General features: G+C 44.0%; 1 protein-coding gene across 7 annotated transcripts in view; it reads right to left on the bottom strand.

Moving 5' to 3' along the window:
- The window catches only part of MYO1C (myosin IC), a 58,863-nt gene that overhangs the window by 22,392 nt on the left and 20,294 nt on the right, over window positions 1–16,177 (bottom strand). For 2 of the 7 annotated variants that reach the window (XM_083806548.1, XM_083806551.1), the window contains exon 2: window positions 395–550. In XM_083806548.1, the coding sequence (XP_083662674.1) occupies window positions 395–550 (156 nt within the window). Of the gene's footprint in view, window positions 1–394; window positions 551–1,646; window positions 1,790–9,619; window positions 9,777–16,044; window positions 16,121–16,177 lie in introns of those variants that run through there. The other 5 variants (XM_083806549.1, XM_083806552.1, XM_083806554.1 and 2 more) reach the window with 5 other exon arrangements.

The raw sequence follows: 16,177 nt of genomic DNA, 5'->3' as shown, positions 1-16,177 counted from the left end.
GTGCTTCTAACAAGCAAGAACACCGGATTATTTCTCATATACTATCTGGGATTAGGTTCAAGCCTGGGGTTGCTGAAAGTCCACCACAGAGTGAGTTCATGAAATGGAAGAACGTGGTGTGAGTAGAAAGTGGTGTAAGTTGGCTTTTCAGTGCTGGAAGGACCAGTAAATGCCAGTAGACCTCAACTGGATCACTGCAAAAGAGGCCCTTACATGCATTAACATTACCCTGTCCCAGACTTGTTCTGAGATGATCAACCATGGTCTATTCAAGCTGATACCATCGTCTCCGAATCCCTACAACTGCTGAACAAAGTATGGTATGCCTGCTGTATCAAATACCCAAATTCAGGTCACTTGTGAAGACTTTGGTTTCTGCCCCTCTGTTACTCACATAGATCAGATTCTCCTTGAAGCGCTTACGCAGATTTTCAATGAACGCTGCTTCACTGGTGAAGTTCTCCAGCAGGACAAAATCCTGCACCCCCACGCGGTCACGGGCTGTCAGAGCGCTCTCCATGGTCAAACGAACACCGTTACTCCCTGCTCCCTGCAACCAAAAGCAGAGGAAGGTTGGGACGTGTGGTTTTCTGTGCAGCTCACTGAGTCCATAAGAATGATTAACCACAATTAATCATGGACAACCTATAAATAGGAGAGGACATTAGAATAACCCTTCTACTGTTGAAAACGTTAGATCATGTATACTAACACTTTATCAGTTAGTTTATAATTGTTTTGATGGAAGACAAGCCAGCATTAGGGAAAAGTTATTGCTAAATTTCCAACCGCTTTAAGTAAATCAATTAATCAAACAAGCATTTTACATAAAGAGAATAAAAGTAGGATTTCCTTTCCCAGGCATCCTTCAGCAGGAGTGAGACTGAAAAGTGCTCTCCTCTCTGCTGTTCCTTTTCTCTCATAACGGGAAGTCATAAGGAATCTTTTATGACTAACGATGATTCATCTCATGAGCAAACGGCTTCACATTACTGACCAATTTAAAAGCTTTAGCAAGATACCCAATGGGAAATTCTGGGAAAATTCAGTAGTAACAGAAAGGGGCGCTTCGGCATCCCATGCCACTGCTATGAATTTAGACTGTGACACTAACATCTATCCCACATATCAAGCAACTTCTACTCCTGACACTCTTTTAAAGGTTACATCTTCACTGTGATGTGGTTCAGACACAGCCATCTTTGGAAAACATGGGTCTGCTGACTTCTTACTTCATTCAACCTCACATACTAAAACAGGGGGAGGAAATGTGCACGAGTGACTCAGTCACTACTTGCAGGGAAAATTTATATTAAATGCAATTAGACCCGACAGACAGACGATGTACGAGGCAACGACGATGAGAGACAATACAGAAATCAGAGACGAGATACAACGTATTAAACGATTTGCCTCACATCTGTCTGCGTTTTCTTATGGTATTCTTAAATTCTTCTTACTTTGCAAACTCCTCACAGCAGGCACCCTTCTCTTAAATCATTTCCCTAAAGCACTACTGCCTTTCAGAGGATCTCTTGTTGGGATATTCCCATCACTGGCACAAATGCCATTGGAGCTTGTTCCTGAACGGGCTCATGCAATAACAGCAACACCCAGTCACCCTCTCCTGTAGGAGTTTTACACACCAGGAATGCTGGACCGCTGTTGAAACACTGTCCTCCAGCCCGAAAACCCTGCACAATGATGTAGATGATTTTTGCTGACTCACGTTGCCAGGTAGTTCCTTTCTGCTCCTTCTCAAGATATAATAGTGGTCAGAGCACAGGGACTGATGGCGTGCAGGGAAAAAAAATAAAAACAACCTTGGTCAGAAGAAATCTTAGCTTAAGGTTTGTTAAGTAGTAATAAAGGGAAGACTCACTGAAGTATAAATTTGGGCTCAAATAGGTGCAAATTCCCTCAGCTTGCAGTTGGTTAGACTTACCAATCATTTACAAAAGAAGTTTTGCCAAATTATGCAAGTTATAATTGGCTTCTTTCCTGAAAGCCAAATGCCTGGGCATAAGTCATTGCATGAAACTAGCAGCTTTCAAAAAGAAAAATTAGCTCCTACAAGTTGCTACTAGGAAATCCCAAATCCAGATCCACCTTAATGGCTCAAACCGTATCACAGAGAAACACCATTCTAATTTTCCTTTTTATTTTGTTTTAAGTTGGTCTCATAGTCTGGAAGGCCTGATTTGTAAGCTCTGAAAGGCCAAGTTTGGGAGAATTCTGCAGGTACTGTCATAAGTAATCCTTTTTAAACGTCCAAACCTTCCAAACCAATTCCTCCATGCCTTCAGCAAAGTGTTTTGTTAGCTTTTTTCTACCCTCTTTGTCAAGGCAAAAAGGAAAGGTGTAAGCCCTGGAGAAGAAAGGTGGTGAGATAGAGGACATCACTGGCAAAACAAACAGGGATAAACCACATACAAATAAACTCTGCCTAGGAATTAGAAGGCTTATATCATAGCCATGTAATTCTGGAGCAGCTTTCGGACAAGGTAATGGGAACAAAGGCAGTAACGGAAGAAAATCAGTAGTTTGCAAGTGGCTGAGCTTACGAATACAGTTTTAAAACAGCTGCCTCAAAAAAATGACTGAGGAGAAACTTCCACCCTCGCACAGTTAATCCAAGTTTATATAATCCTGAAGACTTTCACAGAAAACGTCACTTAGCAGTTTCAGCAGCTCTTTCATCAGCCACTCCCTCAAGCTCGGGACAAACCGATCCCAGCTGTAGGCATCCAGCCTAAGGAAGAAGCAAATCCATCCCACTTCCAACACAGAACACTGTACTTCGGCCGCCTCCTTCGGGACAGGCATTTAAGCCTAAGAAGCTGTCAGTTTGCTCCATGCTTTTTTCCTCTCGTTGAAGTTCAACCTCTTTCAGTGAGAAGAAAATTAATACCCCAAATTTTCGGTCCACTAAAAAAAACAACTAAATGCAACTTTCCAGCAATAATTAAACATGACCAGGTTATGTTCTCCCCATGATACAGTCAGATTCTCCAGAATTTAGGCAGTGCTGTACCCTCCCAAGGCTAAGTTCAATGCAAATACAATACGTCAGTCACAAACCACGTGCTCCTCTGTGCCACCATCTGATCGTTTGCTTTATTGCTTAGGTCCAAGCCTACCACCAACTTAAAATGTCTACATTAACCATTTCACTACCATTAACTTCAACAGATGCTGTGTTGAGGGGGATAAAAATCAATTCTTTTTAAAAATGGAAATAGAACAGTCATGCAGAAAGAAGAAAGTGGACAAAGATGACACTACATTGGGAATACAGTCACAAAGATGACCGTATATTCCTACTGAATGATGAGTATGACAGTGAGGCACAACATAAAAATAACTAAAATGTTAGTTATTTTATGTTAGCAGGCAGACATCAAATCGGGTGGCTGTAAATTAATGCTAGAAAACGCTGGCTGGGAGTTAAAAGAATGTCACAGCGAAGCTAATTAACTTAAAGCAGCAACAGGACTCACTCCCTTAGCACCTTTGCAGCACGACTTGCTTTTAATAGATAGATTTATCTCTGCCAAAACACCTCTGGCTGACGTACTGCTCATTTACAACATCCTGTGGCCTGTGCTATGCAAGAGATCAGCTTGGACAATTCTGAAAGCCCTGTGGTAGGGAGCAAGTATTCCAGGTAATTAGGAGAATATAGGCTGTGAGGGTTTGACTGGGGCTTTCCTTGTGAAAATCAGTTTTCCTAAAAGAGCACAGAGGGAGCCGAGCCGCTCTCACAGTGAGAACGCAGGCAAAAGGGGCTGCCCCACCTGCCCTCTGTGCAACTGGCTCTAGCACTTGTGCAATATGCTAGACTGGAAATCTGACCAAAAATAACATCAATGCAGATTTTTTGTAAATTATTTTAGTCTAGGTCATTTTCCCACTCTAGCTCCACATGTAATCACTCACACAGCTGACAGGAGGAAGCATTTCAGCAGCAGGGCCAGTTTAGGCCATTTTCATCTGCTTGTGAAACTATCTGAGAGGCAAGTTACAGCCTAACGGCTCACCACCACCAAAAGGAGAGCATCCCCTCCTTTGGATTTTGCCTTCGTGGCACGTGTTAACGCAAGCGATTACCTGCCTCTGAGCTGAAGCGATGAAAACCAATACAACAATAAACCATAAACCTGCAAAACAATAAGCAGATGAAAAGAACCTGGCAGTTTTCTGTCAACTCCTGAGCTGAATCATCTTACCCTGGGATCAGGCGAGTGTCAGACTCAGGGCAAGAAGGAAAGGGAGCACAGATGCCCGACAGTAACATGTAGCTAGGTCACCTCAGCCACACGTATCCTCACCCTGCCTACAGGACTCAAAAGAAGGACGAGGCTAAGGATCCCTGCCTTTGTGGGATATACCATGGTAATGCCTTACCTTGGGCCTCTCACACCCAGCATGGGCTGCAAGCAGGGAACTGCAAAAATCTGAGCAATCTCCACCTGATCTTGGTGCCTGTTGGTGCCTGTGGGCTTAGGAGTGCTGCTGCCTTCTCTTTCAAACTCATCTTTCCTCCCTAAAATCACCGTCCTAATGGTCACTCCTGCTCGGGAGAACACAAGCTGACCGTGGCCACTGCATTTCTTGAGCCCATCCCGAGGTACAGCTCCAAGGGACTCATTCCCACACTATTTTAACCCACTCCTTGCTTTTAATCTCTTCTCCAGAGCTGTCAGCACAACAGTGGCTCGCTGCCAGGAAAGGAAAAGCCGTCACTCCTGAATGGTGGGACCGAGCCAGTGCAATTACCAAAGCAGTGCTACTTCCACATGCCTTTTTCTTCCGTGTGATTACATTTTGGGAGAGACTTTCAGCTGGTGTGAATTGGTGCTGCTCAATGCAGCCTGCAGAGCCAGGTTTATTTTGGCTGATGTTCCAGCCTTTCTTTGTATTCATGCAACAGAGTCAACAAGACCAGAAAATACCCTTATGAACGGCTCCTAGGAGTACAAAAGTTACTGAGTTTGTAAATCCTGACACAGTATTGCGAAGGTGTAAACAAATATTTTACTTTTAAACTGTGCGAAGTGCCAAAAGCATGATAAAGACTTTCCTCTGCTCAGGACTTGGAGATCCAATACACCTCGAAAACAAAACCCAAGGCTTTCTGAACTCCGCACAACAAGTTCCAAAGCACTTGAGTCACTCAGTCAGTCTGAGCACATCTGGGGAATTTTTCTTTTGTGAAGGAAGAAGAGAGAGGGCAACTCTTTGCCACCAGCACAGGAGCCCAGGGCCGACATGAACTGAGCAAGTAACTCCCACCACTGCTTTGTTCACGAGCTGGTCCACGGCTGTGCAATAGACAATATCCCAACATGTGTGTAGGAAGGAGTCTTTTATACCAAAATTTCCTAGCCTTGATTCCCAGAGGGGTAACTGAGTGGCCAGTATTGACACAGCAATTCCAGACACACAAGTGCTGCTGACTTCTTCCTGGAGCATCCCTGAGCGACGCGTGCGAAAACACCTGGAGCTCTCAAAGCGAACGGTCTTACATGGAGCAGGGAAGCTTTATCATCACCTGATTTAGAAAGAAAAGTCGCACAACAAAAATGAGAGTTCTGCTTCTAAATCTATAAAGTATGTTTGTAATATTTTCCTCTGATGATGCATTGTCACAAACGAGCTCGCATCCATTCAGCAGAGCAGAAGACTTGCGGTACGCTGACTGCAGGAAGCTGGTGCCACATGGAAAGAGTCAGGCATCTTTTATCTCGGTATCAAGAGAAAGATGATTGATCTGCAGGTTCCAGAAATAGTTACAAAGCCGGGAACGGAAGAACTGGCAAGGACCAAACGTGAGTGGGAGGGGAAATTCAGATTAGATTCTAGAGGACAATAAGAAGTTCAAACCAATAACGAACTTCTTGTGGAGAGGTGGCAGTTAAAGCACATTTGTCTCCTGGGTTGTGTAACATTCTTCAGTGTCATGCCAAAGCTGCAGGAAGGAAAATAAAATTCTCCAATTTCTACTCTACTCTACAGCCTGGGAAAGGGTTTGGACAGGGCATGGGCTAGACTGCAGAGCAGACAAAAATCAACTATTTTATCCAGGGCCTCAATTCCTGAGGTGCGGAATGGGATAGCTTTTCTTTCCTTTTATGTTGAGAAAGCAGTAATGAAAGCAGCTAAGGTGGATCTGAATTAAGGGATCTTAGTCAAGCACTTGCTGCCTGCTAGTGAAATCCCAACAGATCGAAGTGCAGCCACTTGGTGCTCTCCAACCTTTTGCCACCCTGAAAATCAGCCACGCATTTCGGACACACAACACTCTGTTAGTCAACAGCTGGGGTGGAGAGAGGGTTCCCTGACAGACAGCCCCATGGCTCATGTAAAAATCCTCTTCAAACAAACACGTGGATTTGCCTGCCCTTTCTGAAGCTACCTGAGCTCAAGCAAGAATTTATATGGGACACATCTCATGTATTGGGCTTGTTTAATAATCAAACATTCTTTTTTTTTTTTGGAATCCCAATGACGAGTGCCATATTTCCCACAAAGTGGTAAGCTGTTTGGAGCAGGCAACTTGAGACAAATCAGGATGCTCAGACTGAATGAGATCAAGAACAGATAAAAACTCTGAGGACATGGACTAGTAGAGAAAAAGGGAACAACCTTGCAAAGAAGTTACCATGTCATAGAGAAAAAGGGAACAACCTTGCAAAGAAGTTACCATGTCAGCTGCTGCCACTCAAGGACCATTTATAGCCGAACGATTTTTTTGATTCTGGCTTCTTTCAGAGCACTCCATCGCCAACAAAGGAATGTCTGGAGTCAGGGAGCACTTTGCCTGTGCTAGAACATGGTTCTCCCTCTCTGATACTTCCCTCCTGATCCTAAAACACATATTGAACGGATTTAACTATAGAACACACTATTCCAAAATGATATTAAGGAGAGACAAGTGCCACTTCCTTGACTAGTTCCTGTATTTATTTTTAAGTCTTCCATATTTTACGTAGAGACAAGCTGGAATACATTAAAACATAAAATAATCAGAAATATAGGGGAAGCAAGCTTATTTTGCTCTTGCAAAGATTTGTTCTTACATCTGTTAGCAAACTGCCTAGAAGGTAGTTATCCCTAAGTTCTGTCTCCCCCACTTTCCAAGCTACAGAGCCATTTAATCTCCCACCCTGAAATGAAAGCAGAATGGGAAATGCGAGCAATGTAATCACACTGTCTGTATATTTTAAGTATCTATTAAATGCATGTAGGTCATGGGGAGTTAAAACTGTGAGAGCAAAAATTTAATCTTTGAAAAATAATAACGCAGGGTGTGGATGTTGCTGCAGTTAATTATTGCTCTTAATATATTAATCAATGACATTTGACACTTGCAATATTTAGAATAGTAAGAATCTATCTAAGGAGCTCATATGTAAATTAGAAATGCAAATAATGATGGACCATAAAGCAAAGGAAGCCATGGAGATTTGCATGGGAAGCAGGTAATATTGTTTGTTGCGTGATTATATTTATATTTTAATTATATTTTATATAATTATATTTTCTGGATGATACTCTTTTTTTTGGCGGGGGGGTGGGGTTAGGAAAAAGAGAATCAATTGTTAGTGAAAAGACAAAAGCAATTTTAAGAACTGATCTGAAGGAAAGAAAAACTGTTCACCCCTCAGAAGGGACGCTGATATTTCAATAAACAAGCTCAATATAAAATAGCAAGAAAAATGAATGAGGCAAACCAGAAAAATCACAAAGGCTAGAGAAGTGAATACACTGAATTTCTGTATTTAGGGAGCTGACGTTTTTGCTCCTGACCAGGTGGCACAAGCTGCTGGTAGCTCAGAGATGCTGCTGATAGCAGCACACCTAGCAGTACCACCTGCGAGCTCAGGCCTGTGCATCCTACAGCAGCCGCAGAAGACAAACAGACGACAAACATCAAGAACCAAAATTCGGATCTCTGCCTTCCCACAACACTTTCAGCTCAGTTTTGCTTTGACTTAGCTCAGACAGAGCAGGTGAGAGGGGAGCAGAAGCTCAAACCCTGGCCTTCAGATGGCAAGGACTGGCTTCCCTCGCCTCCCAGCTCGCAGCAATGGGGTGCTGCCCCCGTGGCCCCACTCCTTGTTCTTTTCTAACCGCTGCTGCAGTCCCCTCTAAGCGCGCACATCCTTGCATCTCGCTACCAACACGGCGTGACTCACACTGTTATTCTTGCTGCGCTCTGCCCTTCCCCGCACTAGACGTTCCCGGTTCCCACCTTCTGCGCTGGATTCCACACACCCCACACAGCCATTTCAGACCATTAAGGCTTTCAAAGATAGTAAAACTTTCCAAACAGCAGGCGCACTCCAGTGCATTCCCGGTGCACGAGAAGGGCACTTCCACACCCACATGTTCTTTCGGAGAATATCAACCACCACCCTAGACAACATCGCTGCTATCACGCTCGCATGTATTGCACCTAAAATGCCTTTTTCTATATCCACTGCTGGACATAGGTTTGCTGGCTCCTCCATGCCAGGAGAAATCCAAACACCCTGCTGTTGGAAGTAGCTTGGCAGGTCCTCCGCGAGCTCTGTGCTTCCCTTCGTCTCCACGACTGCTTCTCAGGCAGCGGTCAACACTAAACTATTTGGGAAAAGATGCAAGGATTTCTAGATTGAGCAGGGATGGGACACCCTGGTTCAACAGTTAGAGAGTTGTTTAAACCTCGAGACGGGTCGTTTTCAAACTTTCTCTTCCTGAATTTAGTAACTTTACCAATTAAAGCTTTGGACATTCTTACCCAGCCCAAACGCCGCATACGGTCTTTTTTTATAACGTTCCCTCATTCTTGACCTCGACATCTTCCCCTGGCAGTGAATTCCGTGGCACAGCTATGCGTTGCATGAAAATAATCTGTACATCTATCTGACAGCTTTAACTTAGATGAACATCCCTCTTCCTGTGTCACACCACAGAGAACAGAAGCTCACGGTCTGCCCTCACTGTCGCAGCATTGTGTACGTCGTTTTTTCTCCTCTCTTATTCATCTTTTTCCAAGCAACAATCCTAATCCTCTCAAGCTTTTGCCACACGCTCCTTTTTCTAAGCTCTCGGTAGTTCTGCAATGCAGTACACAGACCCGGGCTTCCTGGTTGCTGCTAAAACATGGACAAAGTTTTGCTGAAGTAAATACACCCTGGAGGAACTGAGTGGCAATGAGTCCTTAAGCAGGTATTTCCTGCCCTTCTCTGGGGTGAGAGCACAGAGAAAGAAGCCGGGTGTCCCTGGGTAGGACACAACCTGTGCCCACCACCCTCAGGGTCCGTTCATGCCCCTTCCACCCAAGCGAAAGCTCCACCCTTTCTTCTCCCCTGGAGCAGCGCGCCGCTTGCCCCCCTCTCTTCCCACTTTCTGAACTCCCACCTTGGCTTCCACCTCCAAACATCTGTCTCCTGCTGTTTTTTTCCCCCTATTTCAACCACTTTCGCGTAACTTTCTGACTGAAGCGCCTTTCACAAAGCCGGCTCAAACATTTCATTTTCCTGCTGAAACCCTGGAACCTTTATTTCCCTTCTTCTGACTAGGTACGCATCTCAAAACTGCAAAAATATCAGAAGAGTTCAATAAAGCTTACCGCGCCTCTGAACTTCATTTCTGCCTCCTTCCAGCTCTCACAGCACTTTCAGAGACTTGGTTTACGCTGCGGCATAAAGCAGGAATCTGAGGACAAGTTCTCTCTTCTGTCAGTTGCCTTATTTTTTTTTCCTCTTTTTTTTTTTTTTTTTATGACATTTCAGTGCAGTCAGAACTCCCTCCCTCCCACCAGCTCCTACTGGAGCATCCTGGAGAGGGCGTTTTACAAGGAAAGGGAGGGGAACTCTCCTCCCCTCCCAAAGAGGAGGCACACACGGGCACAGACCATGAGAGGCAGTCCAAGAGGAAAGAAGTCAGCTGCAGCCTGCAGGCACAGTCCCCACTGCCCAACGACGGGAAAAACGGAAAGTAATCACAGACGATGGAAAAACTGGTGCAGAGCCCAAGAGAAAACCACAGCAAACAGGACAGGAAGCCGTATGCTCTGCTACGGGAAATCTGTGCGCTGGAACAGCAGCAGCAGCATCAAGAGGGCTCCCCTAATCCTCTCCAAACTCACCCCAACCACAGCAAAATCTCCCGGGCTTATAATCACACTTGTGATCGTTCTCGCTGCAAATCAAAGGACCACAAAAAGTCCTGGGGTAAGACAGTTTGCCCGTCCTTGCAAGGACTTAGTGTATTTGCTCAGCAATATTTTATTCCCGAAACATTTTGAGACACCCACCTTCGAAATAGCCCCTCTGCACGGAGGTCCTCGAGGCCCTTAGCACAAAATAACCGGCCCTACCCCGTACGACCTCTCCTTACAGGCCTTTACAATCACAAGGAGCACGTCTAACTGTCTCAGAGGCCACCGGGGTTTGGTCTCACGTAAGATATTAATGGCCGCAGCTACCCCAAGGCTGTGAAACCCCCCAGCATCCAGAGCTAAGGGCAGTTTGACAAAAACGTGCACGCAGTTTTTGCATGTGCTTTAGGTGGAAAGTGAAAGGACAAGAGGCAATAGACACAAGCTTGGAGGTAGGGAAATTCCAGTGAGATATTATGAAATAATTATATTACTTTTCACAATAAGAGCCATCAAATACTGGAATAGGGGCCCAAAGAAATTGTGAAACGCCATCCTTGGAAATACTCGAGACTCAACCAGACGAGGCCTCAGCAACCTGATCTAAACTGGCCCTGCTTCGAAGCAGGGTTGCAGGGACCCGCAGGTCCCTTCCAACTTAAACTATCCAATTATTCTGTTATTTCGCTCCTCGATGGCCTAAGCTTTGTGCCTATCCTGAAAGACATTTCAGGTACAGCCAGCGAAGCCAGAGAGCTGTTACAGATAGCACGCTACCCTGGCGCAGGGCCCAGCCGAGCACAGCACCTGTCAGGTATTGCAGGTCACAAGCAGTTCACATGCGAGCACACAAAGCTGCTGCCTGCCAGCTGCGCTGGAGATCAGACAGACCCCTGCAGGAGGCGACTTCTGCCCTCAGCCACGTGAACTGCCATTTCCAAGCATCCGAAAAAATTAGTCATCCATTTGATCTGACTCGTGGCAGCTTGAAGAAGAGGATGGGTTTCTGTCTGTAAGTCTTGCAACGCAGATATGACAACCTGCACAAGGCGTATTGCCACCCATTCCTCCCTTATACCACCCTTAACAGCCCCCTCTCTTCAAATGTTCTGTGATATGGGACTCTACAATTAGCCAGGAGCTACAAATTCAACATGTGTTTATCCAGAGTGTATAAGGCACTGCCCGCACGCAAGGCAAAACACCTACCTTGCACCTGCAGTCCGGAGGTCTCCAACTTAGCGTAACATTATAAACTCATCAGCTGAATTTTCAAATGTCACTTGCGCTAAATGCTTACATCTGCACAGAGAAAACATCTACACGGAGATTTATCCTAAAGCTCAACTTTACCCTTCCTGTAACAGAATTTGGAAAGTATGCATTTTGATAACTTAAAAAAATAAAACATGATATATAATAAAAAATATAACCATGATAGAAGCCTTCCCCACTTAAAAGAAAAGAAATAATATCCTCCAAATTAGTCACATGCTGAGGGAAGTGTGTTGTTCGGTTTGTCACCTCTGTTCACATCCGTGCAGTAGTGAACCAGTGATGACAGCTGGTATTCAGTGTGACGACGACTTCAGTGTGATACCTACATCTCAGGAGTATTTGAGCTGGTGCAAGAGAGAGGCTGCAGTCTCCTCTTTTCAGAAGACAATAAGCTGCAAGAAAGATTATATTCCCATTGATTTTGATACGATTTCTACGAATATTAGGGCTTGAGTTTAGATCGGGCTTTGTCATGGTGATAGAATAAAAGAAGAAAGCCGAAAGGAATGGATTTCCTTTCTCTAAAGACTCTTTGGTCCCTAGGTGTGTAGGTCTCAGATCGGATGTGGCTGCAGGACCCCAGGCAGCATGAGGCACTACTGAATAAGCCTAACTTCACTTACCTGCCCAGAACCAACATTACAAGCATCTCGGCTGCTGGATTGCACTCACAGACATCCACAGAGCAGTCACCACCCATACTCTGCAGCACCAAAAGGCAGGTTCTCTAAGCATTGAGCAAGCAGAGCCATGAAATCATTCCCAAGCCCGACTGCTGCTGTTTCACGACCAGCACTATCTGGAGCCAGCTCTGCCTGTAGGGTTTCAGTTTTTAACTTACCAAATTCTATTACAGTAAAGGTAAAGCCAAGCTTTAAAATGAAAATACATAAAGTGAAAAGCTAAAAAGTTTTGAAGTAAATCAAGTAAAGTAAAACAGGGCCATGCGTGGCCACTGCTCAATAGGAGGCTATTTAAAACCCAAGAAATGAAGCCGATGTCAGTGGTTCAGTGCAGCACTGCTCTCTAATTAGCTCTGACCCAAGGCCCCAGCACTGATCTCAGAGATCCCGCGCTGTGGTAGATGTCATTCGTCAGATGAGGAAGGTGCCAGCAGTTGCAAGGACTTGTGATGAAGCCGGTATAACACCTTCTGAAGAGCTGCAGTGCCACCAGCTCTTCTGCCCTAATTAGATTCCAGTCTGAAAAATAACTCGTAACACCTCTCAATCCCTGCACAACTCTAATTGCCGTGATTTTTATTTGCTTCTGATCGTCAACAAACTGAGGAGTTACGTGAATTGTTAACGGAAGCAGCCGGAGGACACGTTTCAAAGGTGGGTTTAGTGTTGGCCTGCTTTGGAGCATTTATTTAGAGATTTCATTTCATTGAAAGAAATAAACAATAATCCAAAACCCTGCTCAGTGCAGGTGCACAGGTTAAGATCAAAGGTAATCTAAGCTTTACTTCCCAAACTGAGCCACATCAGCCGTTACTGAATCACAACAGCAAGCCCTGAGCCAGGAGTTTTCCACCTATAATTAGAAATGTAGCCCGGCAGCTCTAAATCTTCAGGAGGAGAATGTCAGCTCTCCATTATCATTCCTCTAATCAGTCTAGTCTAGCCAAGCAACACAGAGGTCAGTAAAATTCATGTTTCAATTTTAAGTTATGTACCAGCACGGAGTTATCTTCACACTAGCAATTTCACCTTCCCCACTGTCTCCGCTTCCTAGCGATCCTTCTCAGAACACATCTTAAGCCTGAAAATGCCACCTAAGAGCAGAATAAACAAGTATATTCAGAAGTACATTTTTACACATTTCCCTTGGCTTTTTTTTTGTTTTTAATGCAGCGGAACCTGCATTATTTATACATTTTACTTTTCTCTAACCAAACTACCACCCAACTGTTGTTGGGTAAAACGCTCCTGCTTGTGGGTTAGCCTAAATTAGGAGGGAACAAATATTTGGAAAGCAGAGATAACTACCATAATTTTGATTTATAAGATCTTGATGCTATTAAGGTGATAAAACCAGGCTCTTCCTTTCCAGTAATAGAGAGCCCAGCCCTTGTCTGATTTCTGCTGAGGGTGGCTAGCTAGCTCTGTGTCCCTACTACAGGCACAGAGGGATGAATCAAGTTTTCCAGGCCTCACCAGTTAGAAGTGACTCATAGAAACCCTGGATCAGAGCACTGGGATTGCTCTGCTCGATGCTGATAAGCAGCTGATTCCCTGCATACAATTTCACATTCAAAGCAAGGGGACTGGAAGCCTTTCCTGTCAGCCCTGCTCCGACAGGCTCCCGGAGCACTGCGTGACTTGCTACGTTACACCCGCGAGCAGTGCTCTCCTGAAAAAGAGTTTGGCCCCGTGAAACTGGAAGCAAGCAAACCACAGTCTGTGCCCGTGCTGTGCAGATTCTACCACACAAGATAAATCTGGAGGTAAGAGATTCGGGCTTTGGTTTATGCTATTCAGAAGACAATGTGGATCACATCTACATTAGTCCAAAAACAAAGGATCAAGTTCATCTATAAATGCATAGATATGTATTTTAAATAATATTCATTATTTCTGCCTTGCAAAAGAACTGCAGAATAACACACATTCCATAATTAGAAAGTACTTGGCAAAGACACCATGGGAAACAAACCACCCTAAACAGGCCAGGAATTTGAGAGACTCCCTCTTGCAGGTCAGAGGAAAGTATTTTGCAAAAAATAGAAATTTCTTTAACCTACCACGTGTGTCCTGCTGTCCACATTATACTGATTGAAAAACTGATTAAAACGCCTCACATTTTTAAGACACCCTATCGCAGAAACTGGAGGTTCTGAGAGACATCTGGCCCATTGCTTAGGAAAAAAGCTGTGTTCCAGCAGAGGACAAACGTCTGACCGCACAACATCTGAATAAATCAACGCCCTGCCAAAGAAGCAACATTAAATATTGTAACAGGCTTGATAACAAGGCAGAATCTCTTCCCCATACTGTTAGTTCTGCTAACAATTGCCTGGTTTCTACCCCCTTTTGTTTGTACTGATGCACCTCTCCCTTCCCCATGCAGCGTGACCAGATGTCCCCAAAACAAGAAGTTAGCAAAAGAAACCTGGATGTAGGACATTGGACCCTGGAGACACAGCATTCCTGGTCAGTTATGAAACTGCAGAGCCACGAAGGTTAAATCGGCAGCCTGTTGTACTCACTAAAGAGGTGTCTCTAGATTGCAGAGTTCCTTAATTTTACCACGAACTTGATGACATCACCACTTCTCTGAATCCTTGAGTTCTGTGTGAATGTGTTTGCACTGCTGTAGACAAAAGCTTAAAAATATGATAGGTGTGGCCAAAAGGGTTCAAAACCCAGAAGACAAAGAATATTTAAATTATTATTTTGGATTCTAATTTATGCTTTGTAATGCCTAAAACTGTCAATACTGGTTTTGTTTGTTTCAAGGAAGCTTCAACAGTGAGAACACTGAACTTCTCTTCTTCCCAAGCTCAGTCTTTCAGAAATAAACAAGAATAATACAAAAAGCTGGAATATTACAGAAAATTAAGATGCTCTCCTTGGACTCCTACACTTTCGCTGTAAGTGCTATTCACTGTTTCGATACCTCTGACGATAACACATTTGAAAAACGGCAGATTAATAGCCCATATGCAGCACTCGTATTTAGGTATGGCTCCTGCACACACACAATAATTCAGGGTCTATGACGCGAGTGAAAACAGAAACTGGGTTAATGCAACAAATTACGATAATTTTTCCTTGTTGTTGTTCTCTGCTGAACCAACGAAACAGAAATGGATGACCGGCTTTGACAGTGACCATCAGAACAAAGTCCTACCTCATAATTACCAGATGCCCTTAATATGATGCCAGTTGGTCTCATGCATGTGGACACTCTCACCGCGTCGCGCTCGCATGTTGCCCTTTGCAAGGCTTTGTTGGGTGCTCTACAGGACTGCAAGGCAGTCGTTACTTTAGCTGATTTTACAAACGCAACTTACCCATTCTGAATCCAGCAGTAATTGTTGAACTAACTTCAATAGCAAAGAGTTTCAAAACAACAGTTAATTCAGTTTGATTGCTTTGCCCTTGCTTTGATACAATAATTTTAAGCAGCTCCCCTGCAGAGTCCGTGGCAAGAACAAGAAGAGCCGTTTTGACGGAGCTGTTAATACAAACAGCCTGACTCAGTTCAGCTGATGTGCATTCCTCACAACTGACTTTCTAAACAGTCACTCCCAGTGGCAGGACCTACATCTTCCTTTTAAGGGGAAAAAATGTTTTCACAGGAAAAATTAAGTGTTCAAAGCCTTTACATATCTCTGTGCTTCGGTGACCAATCTCTCCTTTAAAAACACCTCCTTGTTGCACACTCAACAAAAACAACTCTCTCCTTAGCATAAAATTGTTCCTCTTTTTAACCACAGCCATTAGCTTTTTACAGATACGCTGGTAGATCCAGGTAAAACATCCTATTATATTATTTTTTACACGAGCCAACATAGAAAAAAAAAAAAAGAAAAAGCAGTTTTCCAAGGCATTAGGAAGACTCATTTTGAGAGACAGAAAAATGGCTGAGAAAGAACAAGCAAAACTTACAGGCTGCAGACAACGCTTTACAGCTCACACTGGTGACTGACAGTTCCTATTCCTTCAAATTTCTTTTTCTGCATTTCTGAAAAGAGTCTTAGTGTTAGAAAGGGATTAAGATTGGAAAGCATAACAAAAATTT

This window comes from Anser anser (assembly GCF_964211835.1).
Source record: "Anser anser genome assembly, chromosome: 20".
In the NCBI taxonomy this organism is placed as follows: domain Eukaryota; kingdom Metazoa; phylum Chordata; class Aves; order Anseriformes; family Anatidae; genus Anser; species Anser anser.
Note: the sequence above shows the minus strand (reverse complement) of the source record. Positions and strands in the feature narration are given on the sequence as shown.